We start from the raw sequence: 18,247 nt of genomic DNA on the forward strand, positions 1-18,247 counted from the left end.
TATATGATAAAGAACACTATGCGCTGCCTCGTACAAGAAACAAAAATATTCTACTGCTGGTTTTCTACATAGTGTAACTACCCACTGGAATATCTTGCACCAAAAACTTTAATTTTTATTTGTAATCCCTGTTCGATTCCAGTCCAGAAAAACACTCATCTCAAAAACTGCAAACATTCATTATTTGTGGGACATTGGTGTATAGATTATTATTCTTTATCATATAAAATGGACTTGAAGACCTTGCCAAGCTTCTACATAGACCACTGGGGTGTCTACTGCTGTCTGCTTTTATTATGATATAACAGGATCATTAACCAGTGTGAAGGGAGCCTAAAATATGTAATTTAGGAAACCTAGAGTGTAATATAGAATACACACTGTTGCCTTGGGCTTTGAATTTATCTGATGTTGAAGCATAGCATTAGGTTATTAGTTAATAAGCAATTTTTTATCTACCTTTGATAAAAGCCAGATTAATAATATTGTTTAAGATTAGATAAAATCATATTTAACAAATGGTGTTTAAAATGATTTTTGTTCAGATAAATACAGTGTTTTCCAGAATCAAGACCTTTTTTTTTTTTTTAACAGTGAACTGGATTTTTTTGTTTTGTTTTTTTACACAGCCCCAGATGTCATACCAAAGAATGTGAAAGGTGTGGGTACATGGAGAAACAACATGGAAATCAGCTGGGAGGTAATTAAGTAATACATAACACCATAAAGTTGCAGTATTCACCTTCAGTATTCCAAATTCAAAACTTTTCAACACAAAAATTACAACATGACTCAATTGATTGTTTTGTTTGCAGCCTTTGACCTATAGAGAGTGGAACGGACCACACCTAAAATATCTGGTGTGGTGGAGAAGGAGAGACTCCAGAGAAGAGTGGAAAAATGCAACCACAAAGTGGCTGAAATATTATATCTATGATGCCGATACCTTCACTCCTTATGAGATCAAAGTCCAGGCTGTCAATGACTTTGGGCTGGGACCAGAGTCGCCTGTGGTCGTTGGCTATTCTGGTGAAGACCGTAAGTCTGTGAATTCACTGTTACATTTCAACAGAAGTTAGAAAACTGAGAGGAAGCACCAAAAAAAGTGTAACAAAATATTTTAGGTGTACCTTAATAAAGATTCAGTGAAGGGATGAAACTTTGTCTCTTAGAACAATACTTCTCTCCCCCCCCCCCCCCCATGGGTTTTTGCACAGTAGAGGGTCGTGTAAGATATCCTAGAATAAACCTTTCCATACTCTCACAGTTGTATAATGTGCAACAGCAAGTCTCTTGGACCCAGTGCAGGTGTCCTGTCATTTTTATCTGAACACATTTGGGGATTTCACACCCAAATTTTGGACTTTTTCTTCATTGTGTTATTTTGGTGAATTGTATACTACAGGAAATCATGCCTGACCTCTGAAAAGTAACCCCTTCTACTGTTGTGGGCACAACCTCTGTTTCAGTGTCTTACAGTTTGTTTGTTTTTTTCAATATCTCTTGTTTTGTTTTTAAAGACAAAATGCCATTTCTGTTTTTCCAAAGGTCCAATTTCTGCCCCCTTGAACCTGAGAGTGTCCATCATAGAGAGCACTCAGGTTACAATACACTGGGACTCAGTGGGACGTGAATCGATCATGGGAGAACTGAAAGAATACAAGGTGTGTCTAGTTAAAATACAACAAGTCATAATGCATGGTAGTAGACAATAAAATCTCAGGACTCCACACCAGGGTGGTCAGCTGGAGATAACGATGAATCATAGGACATGGTTTCATTCTAAGACATTTAGACAGAGGGGAGAAAGTTCACAAGAAATCTGTATTCCAGCAAACAGAAAGCACTGTCTAATTATTGCTGCACTGAACATTAACTTTTACGGCAAGAAACTATGCAATTATTTTCACGTAATAATTATTAATTTATTTAATAAAATTTTAATCAAGTTTTGACTTGATATTTGGTTCTGGACTAAAATGCTTAAAACATATTTCAGCCACTCAAAGTCTTACTGATGGATTTGAATGTGCTGCTGCCTCTCATTTCTCAGGTATACTACTGGAGGGACAGCAGCCAGCTGAGGTGGCTGTGGGTTAATAGAGGTGTGAAGTCTAAGGTGTTTCCAGACAATGACCCAGAACCCTCAGGTGTTGTTACTGGGATCATGCCATATAGTAACTATAAGATGTACATAGTGGTGGCAAACAGCCGGTATGAAGGTCCGCCAAGTAATCACATCCACTTCTCTACACCAGAAGGAGGTGAGGACAGTAAAAATGTAATTAATTAATTAATTAAATTGGAGATGAAACACATTTAAAAAAATCTTTATAATGCATGAGTAAGTCATTTCTTAAAATTTTGTCCATGAAACTTGAACTTATTTATTGCATATTTCACTGATCTTGTTTCTACAGTACCATCTGCTCCCAAATCATTTAGGATCCAACAACGACATCTGGACAGTATTTATGTGGACTGGGACGTGCCAGAAGAGCCCAACGGTATCATCACAGGATATATCCTAAAGCACCAGACTGGTATGCCGATACACTGTCCCATACCATCTCATATACACTCAGAGAAACAGGGACCTAATCATTTACAGCAACTGCATTAAAAATGGCAGTGGGCACCATCCAAGTACTGAGGCAATAGCGTTCTGATATGTGCATTAAAGGATCAGTAGCCTAAAGTGACTAAAGTCGCATTTCAAGAGGGTAATAAGCACTTTTGTAGCTGCTCTATGTGAAAGTAAAATAGTTTACTCTTATAGGACTAACGTCGAGTTCTCCTTGTGCACTGAAATGTCCTCAGTGAATGCAAGCCGGGGAGAAGAGCTCAGGGTGGAGGAGTTCCCGCCTAATGTGACGAGTTTCTCAGTCCGGCGATTTGACCGCTACACTCGTTATAGGTTCTCTGTGGCCGCACGAACTCGGATCGGAATAGGAGAATGGCATACGGAGGAGTCCCCTCATTACACCACAGAAAGTAATATGCTTCTTCTTCAGCACATCAACACAAGTGGAGGTCCACCACTTTACGGTGTCAAGATGCTGTTGATTTTGATCATGTATGCTTGTGTTTCAGTATACGCTCAGGACCAGGTGGACATTACCACTCAGGGGTGGTTCATTGGGATAATGTGCGCTGTGGCACTTATTGTGCTCATCCTTCTTACAGTCTGTTTCATCAAGAGGAGCAGAGGGGGCAAATATCCAGGTACAGGGTCTCATTTCTGATCAGAGCTGGCTACAACTCTGACAACTTATGCAAGCTGAAGATTTCAAAACTTACACTACTGGATGAAAAACACAGTGAAGCAAACATATTGATTTACATTTAATTGTGTGTTTTTTCAGTACTTTTCGTGCCAGAACAATTAAATCAATATTCATTTTATCAATAAGTCAGATAAAAGTTCAGATTTGTCAATGGTTTGCAATAAAACAAGTTCAATTATATAATATATAAAGAATATTAGTAGTTTGTTGTAACAACAAAAAGCGAATCTCCTGTTGGAATCTCAGAAGTAGGCTTTTAACACGTGAGCAGAGCACACCCATCCAAAACAATCAATCATCATTAACAGCAATCACATGTCAGAGCCAGAGATTCTTTAGTGGCGTTCCACCCCATGTGGTACATGTGGTGGTACGAAATTATGTACAAAGGGTCCCAGTTACATCCAACAATAAAATGTAAAAGAAAACCAATGATAACATCTAAGATATGAACTAAGAAAAACATTAACTAAAAATACACTAAGCACTAATAGCATAAAAACATTATGCCGAACAGCAGCACGAACATGAGTCTGTGTGAGCAGATGAGCACGCATGAACACATCAACATGAAACAGATCAGCAGCAACACGGTGTGATTTTTTTCACATTGATTATTCTAGTTAGAGATTCAAGAGTCTAATAGCCTCAGGGTAGAAGCTATTCCTCAGTCTGGGGGTTAATGCTCCTCAACCTCCTGCCTGAGGGGAGTGGGGCAAAAAGTGTGGGTGCTGGGTGAGTGGAGTCCTTCATGATGCAGGTGGCCCTCTTCCTGCATCTAGAGGTGTAGATGTCTGTGATGGTGAGGAGACTGACTCCAACAGACTTCTGTGCAGCCTTCACCACTCTCTGCAAAGCTTTTCTTTCTGCAGCTGTGCAGCCTCCACGCCACACGTTGATGGTGGAGCACAGGATGCTCTCCACTGCACACCTGTAGAAGGAGGTGAGGACTGAGCTTCCCAGACCAGCTCGTCTCAGCCGCCTGAGGAAGTAGAGTCTCTGATGAGCTTTCTTGATCAGGCTGGTGGTGTTGTTGCTCCAGCTGAGGTTGTCATTCATGTGCACACCCACGTACTTATAGCTGGAGACCACTTCCACCGCAGATCCTCTTGTGTTCAGGGGGTGTAGGTGTGTTTGTTCCTTCTTATGTCCACGATCATCTGCTTTGTCTTCTTCACGTCTATGTGAAGGTTATTCTCTTTGCACCAGCTCTCCAGGTGTTCCACCTCATGTCTGTAGCTGGACTAGGCCAGGTTGCCAACTTGCTACTCACAGAAACAGCCCAATGACAACCAAGGCCAAAGTGGTTCAGAAACATTTCTCACTTAAAGAAACTGGTCCAGTTGACATGATTTAACCATTTTTGTTGTTATCTACTTGGATGATTGAGATTACAATTTATTTTATTTTTAAGTTTGTTGTAAGTTTTGTTGCACTCGAACTGTAAAAACATTTTGCTTTGATTTAACAATGTGGCTTCATTTAATTTCAGTTCGGGAGAAAAAGGACATTTCATTGGAGCCAGTAGATGACAAAGATCAAGAGGGATCATTTGATTATCGGTAAGAACTGACAAAAAAATAACAAAAATGACAAACAGTCATAAAAGTTACTACTTTTTAAAATAAATGTATCATATAAAAATAAACCTTTAATCAGTGTGTGCTACATCTTATCTACCAAAAATAATTCTGCTTATTTTCCAAGGTTACATATAGTTTAAATAACACATCCGTTATTATAATTGTTCCAGTTTACTGTAACACTATCTTAATTCTATATGACAACAGTAGTTATTATTATATCGTGTTGCTGTGTACTTGTGCATTCACTTCAATCAATTTGATCAAGTAAAGCAGCTTTGTGAGGCAATAAAGGCATATTGCTTATTTATAAAACAATAACAACAGATTTTTAGACATAAGTTCAGGTTTGATATGAGTTGGCATTTATATAGTGCCAAGTCACAACAGAAGTCATCTCAGGGCACTGAATAGAAAAATGCATATAAATAAAAAACAAGTTAACACTATTTTTTTTTTTTTTAAACCTTGGGGTTGGTACATTGGATCTGACCATTTTATTTTTGTGAAATTCAACATTAAACAGTATCTGACAAATAAAAAAATTAAAAAAATGGACACCCATGGCATAACCTATCAATTTGTAAATCATAAAGAAGACCCAACATAACTCTTACTCTTACTACTTTTACACGTTTCATTATAAACATTACTTCAGAAAATATTCATCTTGATTATGTATAAGGACATCTAAAACTAATGGAAAATATTTACAGAGTTAACAAATTATGGCTTCCATACAGACAATAATTACCTGGAAGACACGTCTTTACCTTTGGATGCATATGATTGTAATAAAAGTAGCGTGTATCGTGCTACATGCCAAGATGAGGTCAAAATGCACAAAAAATCAGAATCAACTGAAAAACATTTTGTGCCACAGGTTTGTAATGTTTAGAAATTTCACAGAGCATCTTTAAGTGTGAACAAATTCCAATGTGATAAAAGTACAAATCAAACAAGACGTCTGATCTAATTTTGAGTAAAAATTTAACAAACCAAAACTAATTTTTTGTTGTTGTTTTGTTTTTTGTTGTTTTTCTTTTTTACTCTACTCTTTCTTAAACCTTTCTTTTTCAAAAACCCAACCCGGTTGTTTTTTCACTGAACCACTCAAGGTCCCTTGAAAGGTATGAAAAGACTAAATGCTCACACACTGACATTATTGACATTTGAAGTGTACATTTTTGAAGAGATGCAATAAGTTACTGATACCAATATTACTTGATGAAATGTGTTAATATTCTCTGACAATGATGTTGAATGTGTTGCTATTTTAGGATTGCACGTATCCCCACTCTGCCCTATCCTCGGAGGTACGTACGTCTTACTGTGTCCTGTAGGAAAAAGCTGTATGTGTTTTTATTTAATTGGCCACAACAAATCATTATGTGTGTGCTTTGGTAGAGAGGAGGAAAAGGGCCTTCAAAGAGCTCAGTCATCTGTGGAAGCAATAATAAAGCGCTCCGACAGTGATGACAGTCTGGTGGAGTATGGAGAAGGGGGGGAAATCCCATTCAACGAGGACGGCTCCTTCATCGGACAGTACACGGGAACCAGGAGGGATGTCAGGGAGCTGGACTTTGGTGGAAGTCTGGAGCTCCACTCGCCAATGAATACGATCTACTCTCTGGCATAAAACAAGAAAGATTTTCATCTCCATCACTCAGATGTTTGCCACATGACTTCCCTTTGCTTGTAACCTCAAGACCAACTGTAGGAATCCAGAGAAAATGAAGGTCTGCGTGTGTTTTTGTGGGAAAGAACAGCTGGATAATGAGCTACTGTTGAGCCTTTAATCATACAGACTTCTCAACATTCATGGAAGAAAAAAACACTGCAAAACATTTGGACCATTTTTCTGTAGATGTGCCTTCAAAGGTTATCTGTTAAAAAAGATTTACCTTTTATTTTGTACATAATATGTCTAGAGAATATATCTTTACATAAGCTGAACTATCTTCGAACCAGAGACGGAGGATCATTTAACCATGTTGATAAAAGCATTTGCAAAGGCCAACTTACACCGATAGTGTTTCTTCTATCTGTTTTTAACAACAGTGAAATATTGATTTATTTTTTGAATGCTTGCTATTTGAATCTAAGGGTTGCAAACCGATTTCTCCATCAGGGAGAACATTTTAATACATTTACAGCACTCACTACAACAAAATACTCTACAGTGTAACAAAGTTAAGTCAGGTCCTCTGGACGGTTTCTTTTTTGTTGAAATGTTTCGTCTTCATCAGTTCGAGGAGCCACAACAAACTCTGTCCCATATGTTGCACATTCACATAATGGGCCAACCAGTTTGATGGTGATAAGATGGAACTTATGGAGCAGAGCTTTGATGTTTTGAACCACTTTGGCCATGGCTGCCTCAGACTAGTCGACGGAGGATAAAGTGGATTCTACAAACCATCTTACCACCATCAAACTGGTTGGCCCACGATGTGAGTGTGCTACTTATGGGACTGAGTTTGTTGTGACTCCTGAGACTGATGAAGTCTTTTGGATGAAAGATGAAATGTTTCAACATAAAGAAACCATCCAGAGGACCTGACTTAAGTTTGTTGGATATTTTTACCTGGATTATTGAGCATGAACTTTGATACTCTACACTCTACAGTACACTGCAGACTCTACAGTATAGCTCTAAATTCTTGCTCTAGCTCACAACCTTAAAGAAAATCATTTGAAGCTTTTTTCAAATTATATTGGGTTCTTTCTTTGCCTCGATGTCAAACTTCCTGAAACAAACTTTTCTCATTTTGCAAGATCACAACAAATGAATCAACAAAGCGTCTCTCTGCCTTGATGGGAAAACAAGAAGTCAAAGCATGTGGAGAATCTGTAAAGAGTATTATGAACATAATTCTGATTTCTATTCTGATTTCACTCACTCTGGGAATATTTGATCTCTGTCTAACAATGTTTAATTAACATCTAACACCAGCTGTGTATGGAGGCAAATATTTTTTGATTTAAATAAAATATAAGTATTTATATTTAGGTAGTTTGCTGGGATTTCAGATGCTTTAGGTGCTGTGTCATGTTCCTGGAGTCATTCTTAACATGCAATTTCATCTTTCAGTCATACAATATAATGTGTATGTCTTTGGTCTGCACATTTACTTTACTAATATAAATCAACACATTTATAATTTAGCTTTATATCGTTTGTAAGTCAAACTTTACGCAAACGATGCGTTCCCTCTTCTTTTCAGGCTGTACGTTGCAGTCTAGCGCAAGGATCTCAACGGTCTCCTCCTCTGAACCAAGAATAAAGCAATGGTTCTCAGAATTCAGAATAATTTATATATTAACCACCAAAAAAAAAAAAAGTTTCTGAACCCTGGCCAGTTTGCTGCATAAAACCATCAGTTTTGAAAAAAGGACATCTTATCTGTAGATAAGCATATATCAATATTGTATAATATATCTATGTTGTCTTTTGACTCTTTCTTCCCACTGACCACAAACATGCATGTAGGTTAATTGGTATCTCTAAACTGTACAGACCTCAGATATGAGTGAAAAGGAGAATAATTGTTCCTCTTTTTTGTCTATATGTGGTCCTGTGGTACTTTGGTTTCCTCTCACAGACCTAAAACATGCATGTCAGGCTGATTGGTAACTAAATTGTCCCTAGGTGTGAGTGAGAGAGTGAATGGTTGTTTGTCTCAATGTGTCTCTGTGATGGACTGGAGACCTGTCCAGGGTGTACCCCGCTTCTCACACAATGATGGTCATGGGCACCAAAGACCCCCGCAACCAAAAAAAGGAAGAAGTGGGTAAAGATAATAAATGGATGGACAAATTCTTATTTACAGTGCTGACATGGCAAGCACCAACAGACACTTGTAGGGTCAAGGGAAAGGAAACAATTTTATTAGGCAAATAATAAAATATAGAAGTCAATAACAAACAAGGAAATCATAATCTACGTTGACAACAGTTCAATGTCAAAGTTAAACGACAACATTACGAAGCATGAAAACATTTGCAAGTATATATAGTTAAGTTACACAGCTTTTAAACGATTTTTAAAACTAGAGATTGAGACAGGTGAGGTCAGACCCAAAGGTTTTTAAGCAGATTTCAGATGGAGCAGCAGAGCTAAAGGCCACAGAGACACAGCAAGACTTGGTCTTTAGAGTTGTTAACCACAAATACAGAGAGGATTGGGTCTTACACTTCGAAATTGGTGCTATTTGCAATAGATTAGTTAAATATGGAGATGAAAAACCCAGCAATGTCTTATAAATGAGGGTAAACCAATGAATTTCACAGAGTATGTAGAGAAGGACATTTAACAAAAGAGGTGACAATGATGTGTTCTATAAGGTGCATTTATAACAAAGTATACAGTATAACAGAGTGATAAATTGTGTCCAGCTTATCAAGGACACGCTTACAAGCATGTCTGTAAAATATGTCTTAGTATTCCAACAGAGGTAGAATGTTTTTTTTTCCAACAATAGTGTATTTTGCAGCCAGTGTAAACAAAGATTGATTTCTATATAGATAACCAAGTTTCGCTTTAACCTTAGATTGCAAAACATTAGCATGACGTGAAAAGGACAGAGTACCATCAATCCAAATTCCCAAATATTTATTAACTGTTATCTCTGATATCACCGTTTACAGTGGTGAAATCCACCGAGGTGGGTATGGTTCCTCCTCCGTGACCAAACCACATAAATTTAGTTTTCTTGGCATTTAAGGATAAATTTAAGTCAGAAAAGGCCTGCTGGATTTCAAGAAAACTTGAAATGTCAAATGACTTCACAACCTCATCTGGAGTAGAACCAAAAGCATATACAGTAGAACAGGGTCATTGGCATATGTTAATGGATGGAGGCCTCACTAACAGAATGTGATATATAATTTGTAAATGAAGAAAATATTTGGACCACGAATGGAGCCTTGGGGTACACCTGACATAACAGGAAGAAACTGTGACGTATGAGAGTCAACCTTCACTCGCTGTGACCTATTCAAAAGATAATTATGGAACCATGTTTGTGGCTGTCCCAAAATTCTAATATGGTGAAGTGGCTATGATGGAATGATCAACTGAGTCAAAAGCTTTTGCTAAATCAATGGATATTGCTACACGATACTGTTTGGAGTCCAATGCAGATGTTATATAACTGAGAACTTTCAGAGCGGCCGTAATGGTAAATGGTAAATGGACTGCACTTATATAGCATTTTTCTATCTTATCCAGATACTCAAAGCGCTTTACACTACAATCTGTGTCCTCATTTACCCATTCATACAGCACTCTACTAGATCTCTACAAAGCTAATTGAACAAATCATTCTAAAGAGACTAATCAGTGCTTTGAGATCACATTCATACACTGATGAGACACACATCGGAGGCCATGAGGGGTTCAGTGTCTTGCCCAGGGACACTTCGAAATGTGACTGCTGGTGGATTCGAACTCCCAACTCTTGCATTGGAGGACGACTGCTCTAACCACTCAGCCACAACCATGCCCTGAACGAAAGCCAGATTGGGTGTTGGACAAAATATTAAAAACCTTCAAATATTGTGTTAGCTGATTATTCACCAGTTTTTTGCAAAAACCTTTGAGACACAAGATAGAAAAGATATTGGTCTATACTAACTGTTAACATCAGTCTGACTTCTACCCTTAAAGAGAGGGCAAAAGAGAGTCCCATACACTGTCGATCACATCGTATGGTGACTGCTAGAGGTAAGCACCAGCTCCTCACAACCCAAGAAGGAAAAATCTGTCGGGAAATGGATGGATGCCATCTTTTACATGAAATCCAGTTTTTATTATCGCATAGTTCTGACTACAGGATAACAAATAGTAATGAAAAGCTTGGCATCCAGAAAAAAATTAATTAATACTTGCACCACATTATCCTACAGAAAAGCGCATTACATTACATTCTAAACTTGACAGCACATGAACTATTTCATTTTTCAGCCATCCTTCCATAAATCTCTTACTGTGCTTGGGATAATTGAATTATCAGTGTTCCTACATATTTTTCATTTTGAAGTTTCATACGTTTCATGGTCAGATATTTGAAATTGTTGCTAATTTCCCAGCTTTGTGTCATTACATTGTGTGTAGATTTACAATAAATGTACAGAGGTGGAGTTTTATATGCTTCAAACACTAATAAAAACATACTGGCACCAACTTGTAATGTTGATAGCAGGGTTCAAGTCTTCAGTACATAATAACCTACATTTAGCAAAAAATATGTTCTTACAACAAAGCTAAACAGTTTATTATACCTTAGGGCAAGGCCTGGTTATAAATACAGTAATTAGTCACAGTAAATGATAAAGCATCATGTCTTTGCTTTGTTGTAAAGTACCGGTATTGTTTCATATGTCCTTCTAAGGAATTAACATACTGAATCGCACTTTATTGGAATTAGGGACTGAATCGTATCATGTCAAGTGTTTTTTCCTGCTCGTGCATTTTTAACTCATCGCATCACTATAAATCTGAGAAGATGCGCATCATACATGCCAGAGACCAGAGATGTGCCACCTTCATCTGCATCTAAGTAATTCAAAATTAAGGATATTGAATTGTTTATTGTAAATATTGCCAGTCACTTTATCAGCCATAGATTTAAACTAAAACCATCTTGTTCTAAGAAGAGACAGAAGTGGATGGATGAATGAATGGATTGGGTAGACGAATGGATAGATTGATTAATGGATGGATGGATGCTTATCATTGCCTCTTCACTGTAAAAACCTCTAGATAAAAAGATAAAAGCCGTTACGCCATACGTACAGTTCTAAAGGTCACCTGAGATATGTGTTGTTGGTTGTGTACCATGACATTCTCATGGAAACCTACATTACCGTACTATTTTATCAACTCCTCTTATCTCCACCATCGAGTTGGCTGTTCTGAAAGGGTTAACAATGACAAATTTGCACAACCTCGTCCTGTGACCCTCAGTTATCAGGCAATAAAAACAGGAAACATTAGCTCATCACAGTGAAATGTGGCCAAACCGATAGCAAAAAATGATCCTGTTCTGAGGCATTCAGTAAAATCCCAGGAGTGCAGCCTTTGCCCTGACTCGTCTATAAAAGAGAATCTTGGTTGGAGCAGCCAGACTGACAGCAGACCACCTGAGAAAGGTACCGCAGTCATCAAGATGCTGAAGCTTTAGCAGTGTATTTTAGAGAAATGCATGCTGCATATTGCTCTGCATGGTAATACACTGTTGTTACTCTTTCAGATTGCTTTGAGGTAAAAGAAAATTGCAACACACCAACATGGTTCGTCTGACGGTCTTAGCCGGTAGGTTAATTGTTGGTAGTGATTTGTTCAAAGGCTTGATGAAAATTATTAATAACGAAACTGTTTTTCAGGACTGTCTCTTCTGATATGTCTTCAAACTGGTAAGAATGAACCCTTTCATTCACATTTGGATCTGAATCACAAAAACCGTACAGCATAAACCTAATACTGTAATTATTTTTATTTTTCCTGAAGTTTCCTCGACCAAGCTGGTGTGCTACTTTACCAACTGGTCCCAGTACCGACCAGGCGTAGGGAAATATGTTCCTGAAAACGTGGATCCAAACCTCTGCACACATCTTATCTATGCCTTCTCAATAATTAGCTCTTCTAATGAGCTGATAACGTTTGAGTGGAATGATGAGGTTCTTTATAAATCCTTTAATGCACTAAAAATCAGGTGAGTTGTTTCTGGATGAAAATCTGTTTCACTTTGTTTTTGTTGTTTTCTTAAAACTACAAAAAAAAAAGTTTCTCACATGTTACTCTCTGGCCTGGTGATGGAACCAAAATGACTTCCTCTTGTGCATAGGACAAATTAAAACTAGACTTATATTATATTGTTTATGTCTCCATCACAGAAACCCTCAGCTAAAGACTCTGTTGGCTGTTGGTGGGTGGAACTTTGGAACAACCCAGTGAGTCTAAAATCTAAATAAAACATGCTGCTGACATGAGTTTGTTGGACCAAATTTCATTAAAACAATAAAAAAAAAAAACTTTCTGCAGCCAATGACTTATTTAAATGTTCACAGATTTACCATCATGGCTTCATCTCCCACCAACCGCCAGGTGTTCATCCAGTCTTCCATCAAATTTCTGAGACAGCATGGCTTTGATGGACTGGACCTGGACTGGGAGTACCCTGGAGCAAGAGGAAGTCCGTTAGAAGACAAGAAGAGGTTCACGGTGCTCCTCCAGGTCAGTTAAACATTTACCCAATTAGGCATCTGCGTTAAGAACTGCAAGCTGTTCAGTCTCATCAGTTGCTTCATCAGTCAAACAGTTTTACTTTTAAAGTTCCAGTATTTGGTCACGTTTAAAGTTATGTAAGAAAAAATAGATTAGATTGATACTGCAACTTTTTTTTTTTCTGACCAAAAAAAAAATGGTAACATTTTACAATAAGGTACATAAAATTTGACTAACTACTAGAGAATGCTTCAGGAACGAATCAGGAACAAATCAGGAGGTAGTTAACTAGTACTTACTGGGGAACACACAGCCTAGTCTTATTAGGGAACTACTGGTTAGTTACCTGTGAAATGAAGAGGAACTAATCAGGAACTAATGGGTACTTAACATGGAAACCAAAGAGAAACGAATCAGGAGCTAATGGGTAGTTAACCAGTACTTACTGGGGAACACACAGCCAAGCCTTATTAAGGGACTACTTGTTAGTTACCTTGTAAATGAAGCAAAACTAATCAAGAACTAATGGGTAGTTACCAAGAAAACTAAAGAGGAACGAATCAGGAGCTAATGGGTAATAAAATCAGTAATCACTAGGAAAAAGGGTTTTGACAGTTTTGAGCTGTGACCTCACTGGTGCAGAGTTTATTTAGAACCCACATAGAGAATGTCTCCTCTGTTTCTGTGGTAACAAACCAGTAGTACCCTAATAAGGCTTAGCTGTGTGTTTCCCAGTAAGTACAGGTTAACTACCCATTAGCTCCTGACTCGTTCCTCTTTGGTTTCCTTAGTAACTACCCATTAGTTCTTCATTAGTTCATTAGTTCCTCTTCATTTACAAGGTAACTAACCAGTAGTCCTTTAATAAGGCTTGAATGTGTGTTCCCCAGAATGTACTGGTTAACTACCCATTGACTCCTGATTTGTTCCTTAGGCATTCCCTAGTAGTTAAGCAAATTTTGTGTACCTTATTGTAAAGTGTTACCCAAAAAATTAAAAAAGACACAAAAAAAAGTGCACTTTATTCAGAGTTGGACTTATTCTCCCTGTAATGAAACGGTTGAGGATTTAACAAAGATCAGTAAAGATTAAACCCGTGGCTGTTCTTTTTGAACTGAACTACATGAACAACAGTGACCCTGAATATTTTCCTCGTTCAATCAGGAATTGCTTGCGGCTTTTGAAAAAGAGGCAGCTGAGACCAAGAGGCCACGGCTGCTGCTCACAGCTGCGGTGGCAGGAGGGAAGGGGAACATTGACAATGGTTATGAGATCGCTGACGTGTCCAAGTGAGTTCCTGTCGTTCCTGTTCTCACCTAACATTGTTTAAAACACAGTGTTCAGAGAAATAAAGTGACAAATCACTTATGTGAGGATTTTTTTTATGTTAAATTTGAATCCCGACAGAAACAACAAAAACAGTGGTTAAGGTTAAGGAATATTTACTGACAAGCGTTTGTTTATTTCCTCTGTACATCTTAACAGGTTACTAGACTTTTTAAATATCATGACCTATGACCTCCACGGAGCCTGGGATCCAAACACTGGCCACAACAGCCCTCTGTTCGGCAGCGCTTCTGATCAAGGCGAACACATATACTTCAATATTGTAAGGAAAACTGTAACTTTATACTGGATAAAGATGAAACAAATATTTGTTTTTAATTCATTATCTTTTTATGTGTGATCCAGGACTTTGCCATGAAGTATTGGAGAGATCAAGGAGCTCCTGCTGAAAAACTCTTGGTTGGTTTTCCCACTTACGGACGCACGTTTCGCACAGCATCAGCTGACCAAGGTCTTGGAGCACCAGCTAGTGGACCAGCCTCTGCCGGGCCCTATACCCGAGAGGCTGGGTTTTGGTCCTACTATGAGGTCAGAAAACTTGAAGTAAAATGTTTTAAGTTAATAACGTCACCAAGATAAACCAAAGGATTTAGACTGTGAGACGGATCCATGTTACAATGGTTGCAAAGCATGATGATGAACGTTCAAGTAGAATCTCCTCTCGTAAATTCAGGTCTGCACGTTCCTCGATGGAGCCACTACACACTGGATTGATGAACAAAAGGTGCCGTATGCAGTCAAAGGCAACGAGTGGGTGGGCTTCGACAACAAGCAGAGCTATGAAATCAAGGTGATCTATATTATTTTATTTTTTACATCAATGTTTAAAGCTATATTAGATATAAGAAAACAATTACAAATCATGGTCTTTAGTTGCCAGTTTCCTCTGAATGTCATTTGAAAGAGAACAGACCCTGGATGAAGCTGATGGTGATGAAGCTTCTTGAACAAATGCAGTTTTTTAATAATATAAACCGAGCAGAAGATGGCACTCTTGTTACAAAGTGTGAATTCCTAAATGGCAAATATTGTCTCAGACCTGGCAACATTTTTAAATAAGATGTGATCTTGTTATTTTCTATGGGATCATTTTATCATAAACAAATATTATTGCTTTAATTATTAACCTGTTTGTTTGTTTTTTAAGTATGGTTAAATCTATATATGGATAGACAGATGTCTAAGACATACAGTTTTCACAAAGACTTTTAAAATTAAAAATTTGTAAAGCACAAAATGTAAAATGTCAAAGAGAGAAAAGCTGTATTTTGACAATTTGTGAGTCAGAAGACAATTTTAAAAAAATCCTAGATCAATGTGTGAGGAGCCAGGAGCAAGGAAAATTATTTTACTTTTTATTGTTGTGGTTTTATTTGTTTTGTGAAAAGATTTCCGTTTTTTTATTTTTATATTTTATTGCTTTTAATCGATTCTTAAAATTAAACACTACTAAACTTTAGCAGCACAATGGATTAGTGGTTAGCACTGTTGCCTCACAGTATGAAGCTTCTGGGTTCAATCCTTGCTTTTGGACATAATATTTTCCAGTATGGAGTTTGCATGTTCTACTGTGTTTGTGTGGGTTTTCTCCCAGTAGTCCTGTTTCCTCCCACAGTAAAGAAATGTGCATGTTAGGCTGCTTCAGGCCCAGACCTCCCTTGCAAAAGAGATTTGTGATCTCACCGGGATTTGCCCTGGTTAAATAAAGGTTAATACACAATATTATGTTGCTTACATCTCTAAAATACCTCAAACAAAATTATCTAAGAAAATAAATGGTAAATGGACTGTACTTATATAGCACATATAACACAAAACTGATTCTGTTCTGTGTTTCCTTGACTGATGAAGCCTTCTGGATGGAAGGTGAAACGTTTCAGCACAAAAAAAAAGAAACTGTCCAGATGACCTGACTGAAAATTGTTGGATTGTATACCTGGATTATTGAGCATGGACATTGTTGTACTTATATAGCACTTTCTATCTTATCAAGACACTCAAAGCTCTTTACAACATTTACCCATTTATACAGCACTCTACTAGATCTCGACAAAGTCTAATTCATACACTGATGGGACACACATCGGAGGCAATGAGGGGTTCAGTGTCTTGACCAGGGACACTTCAACTGACCAGCTGACTGCTGGTGGAATTGAACCCCCAACTTTCCCAGTGTTGTTTTGGTGGTCAGCACAGAGCTCACAGAAAAGGTCTTGAGTTTGAATCTCAGCTGAACTGTACAGCTTGGTTAGCGTTAAATGTTTTGTGCCCACATGGTGTTTCTCCTGGTACCTTGGCTCGTCCAACAGTTACAAACAATGCATTTAAAGTTAATCAGTGATTTTAAATTGACCATAGGAGTGCATGGTTGTTAGCCCTTGTGTTGATCCTGGCACTGACTCTCAAGATGAACGTGTCCTGAATTATCAGGATGGAACTGCCCATTAAACAAACTCATAACTGCTGGGATGGGCTTCAGTTTTCACAACCCAAAACACTATAAAGTAGGCATGTAAAATGAATTAAAGAGACAAACATATGTTGGGATGATGCAATAAAAGCAAGAACATCAAGAGTGCAGGAAATGTTCATTGTTGTAGAAAAACAAAATATGTCCTTTTATTGCAAAATATCTCAGTGCAGGTTTTTCATGTTTAAATTGTACCACAAACATTATAAAATCTAATTCAAAATGTCACACTGATGTTTTGTAGGCACAATACGTGAAAGATAACAAATTTGGAGGAGCATTTATCTGGTCTCTGGATTTGGATGATTTTGGTGGACACTTCTGTGGTCAAGGGAACTACCCCCTCATCGGTTATCTGCGCTCTCTTCTTGATTCAGGTAAACACTTTTCATCAATGACATCATCTCCACTTGTGTAAAATCCTATTTATGTGTTTTGTATTTAATTGTACCAAATCTATTTCCTAGATTTTCCACCTCCTCCTCCTGTTACCACACCTCCACCATCGGCCTCCACCACAAGCGGCCCCAGCCCAGCTACTCCTACAACTGGTACCAGCACGACCTCTGGCAGAACCACCACAACTGCTGCTTCTGGAAGTGGGTTCTGCTCCGGAAAGGCTGATGGACTCTACAGTAATGAGAAGGATAGCACCTCGTTCTACCACTGTTCCCAGGAAAACACATTCGTACAGAAATGCCCAACTCATCTTGTTTTCAATGATAAATGCAAATGCTGTGACTGGCCATAAAGAAATGTTTTATTTGTTAAAAATAAACGTGTCATGTTTGGTCTGTAAAAGCCACACAAGCAGAATATAAATCAGAGTCCTCTCAGTCCTGCATTAATCAAAAATATTTCCCTTACAACCATGCAATGCAAAAGATTGTTACAGGTAATATTATTTACATGTGGAATGTTCTTGACGAACTCAACAGTTGAATAAATTATATTTTGAAAGCAAAGAGAAAGAGTACTGAGATAACATGGTCAAGTTAAGGTAGTTACTCAGTTAAAGTTTTGCACAAAGACAAATAGAGTTCCTTGAATAAAAATCTAGTAAAAGTAAAAAGTATTGCTTAAAATATTCACTTTCAGTAAAAGGTATTTGGTTGTATGTAATTTTTCCCAGCTGGAAGATTTCTCTCCTGCAGGGCACAAAATACTAGATCTGTTTAATGGATTTTCATCACTTTATTCTTGTGGCTGCAGTGAGACGGTTTTTACTCACAGATGTATAGGAATATATAAATATTACTTTTAAATTGGTGGAAAGTATCCATAAATATCAGGCTTCTTTAAAAAGTAGTTCAGGAGTTACAAGGTTCTG

General features: G+C 37.8%; 2 protein-coding genes across 2 annotated transcripts in view; both read left to right on the top strand.

Annotated features, from left to right (window-relative positions):
• Nucleotides 1–6,523, top strand: part of nfascb (neurofascin homolog (chicken) b) — a 15,734-nt gene extending 9,211 nt beyond the window's left edge. The window contains exons 16-26 of the mRNA XM_037684766.1: nucleotides 630–700; nucleotides 816–1,038; nucleotides 1,549–1,664; nucleotides 2,054–2,264; nucleotides 2,421–2,543; nucleotides 2,821–2,994; nucleotides 3,094–3,225; nucleotides 4,780–4,849; nucleotides 5,989–6,000; nucleotides 6,151–6,186; nucleotides 6,278–6,523. Of these exons, the coding sequence (XP_037540694.1) occupies nucleotides 630–700; nucleotides 816–1,038; nucleotides 1,549–1,664; nucleotides 2,054–2,264; nucleotides 2,421–2,543; nucleotides 2,821–2,994; nucleotides 3,094–3,225; nucleotides 4,780–4,849; nucleotides 5,989–6,000; nucleotides 6,151–6,186; nucleotides 6,278–6,509 (1,400 nt within the window). The 3' untranslated portion in view covers nucleotides 6,510–6,523. The remainder of the gene's footprint in view (nucleotides 1–629; nucleotides 701–815; nucleotides 1,039–1,548; nucleotides 1,665–2,053; nucleotides 2,265–2,420; nucleotides 2,544–2,820; nucleotides 2,995–3,093; nucleotides 3,226–4,779; nucleotides 4,850–5,988; nucleotides 6,001–6,150; nucleotides 6,187–6,277) is intronic.
• Nucleotides 6,524–12,142: 5,619 nt separating this feature from the next.
• On the top strand, nucleotides 12,143–17,736 carry LOC119417539 (acidic mammalian chitinase). The gene is made up of 11 exons (XM_037684767.1): nucleotides 12,143–12,188; nucleotides 12,260–12,289; nucleotides 12,384–12,588; nucleotides 12,770–12,826; nucleotides 12,944–13,109; nucleotides 14,265–14,389; nucleotides 14,586–14,709; nucleotides 14,793–14,975; nucleotides 15,121–15,237; nucleotides 17,162–17,294; nucleotides 17,385–17,736. Exons 1-11 carry the CDS (start codon nucleotides 12,164–12,166, stop codon nucleotides 17,666–17,668), a joined length of 1,449 nt encoding a protein of 482 aa, XP_037540695.1. The 5' UTR covers nucleotides 12,143–12,163; the 3' UTR covers nucleotides 17,669–17,736.
• Nucleotides 17,737–18,247: the final 511 nt, after the last annotated feature.

Source organism: Nematolebias whitei, chromosome 11 (assembly GCF_014905685.2).
Source record: "Nematolebias whitei isolate Nwh7 chromosome 11, NemWhi1, whole genome shotgun sequence".
NCBI classification, from domain to species: Eukaryota; Metazoa; Chordata; class Actinopteri; order Cyprinodontiformes; family Rivulidae; genus Nematolebias; species Nematolebias whitei.

What these genes read in the sequence shown, in the direction of transcription:
- LOC119417539 (XM_037684767.1), top strand. Translation starts at nt 12,164, where the DNA reads ATGGTTCGTCTGACGGTCTTAGCCG. An exon ending in TCGTCTGACGGTCTTAGCCG is followed by an intron (nt 12,189 to 12,259) that starts GTAGGTTAATTG and finishes ACTGTTTTTCAG; the next exon opens with GACTGTCTCTTCTGATATGT. An exon ending in TGGAACTTTGGAACAACCCA is followed by an intron (nt 12,827 to 12,943) that starts GTGAGTCTAAAA and finishes AAATGTTCACAG; the next exon opens with ATTTACCATCATGGCTTCAT.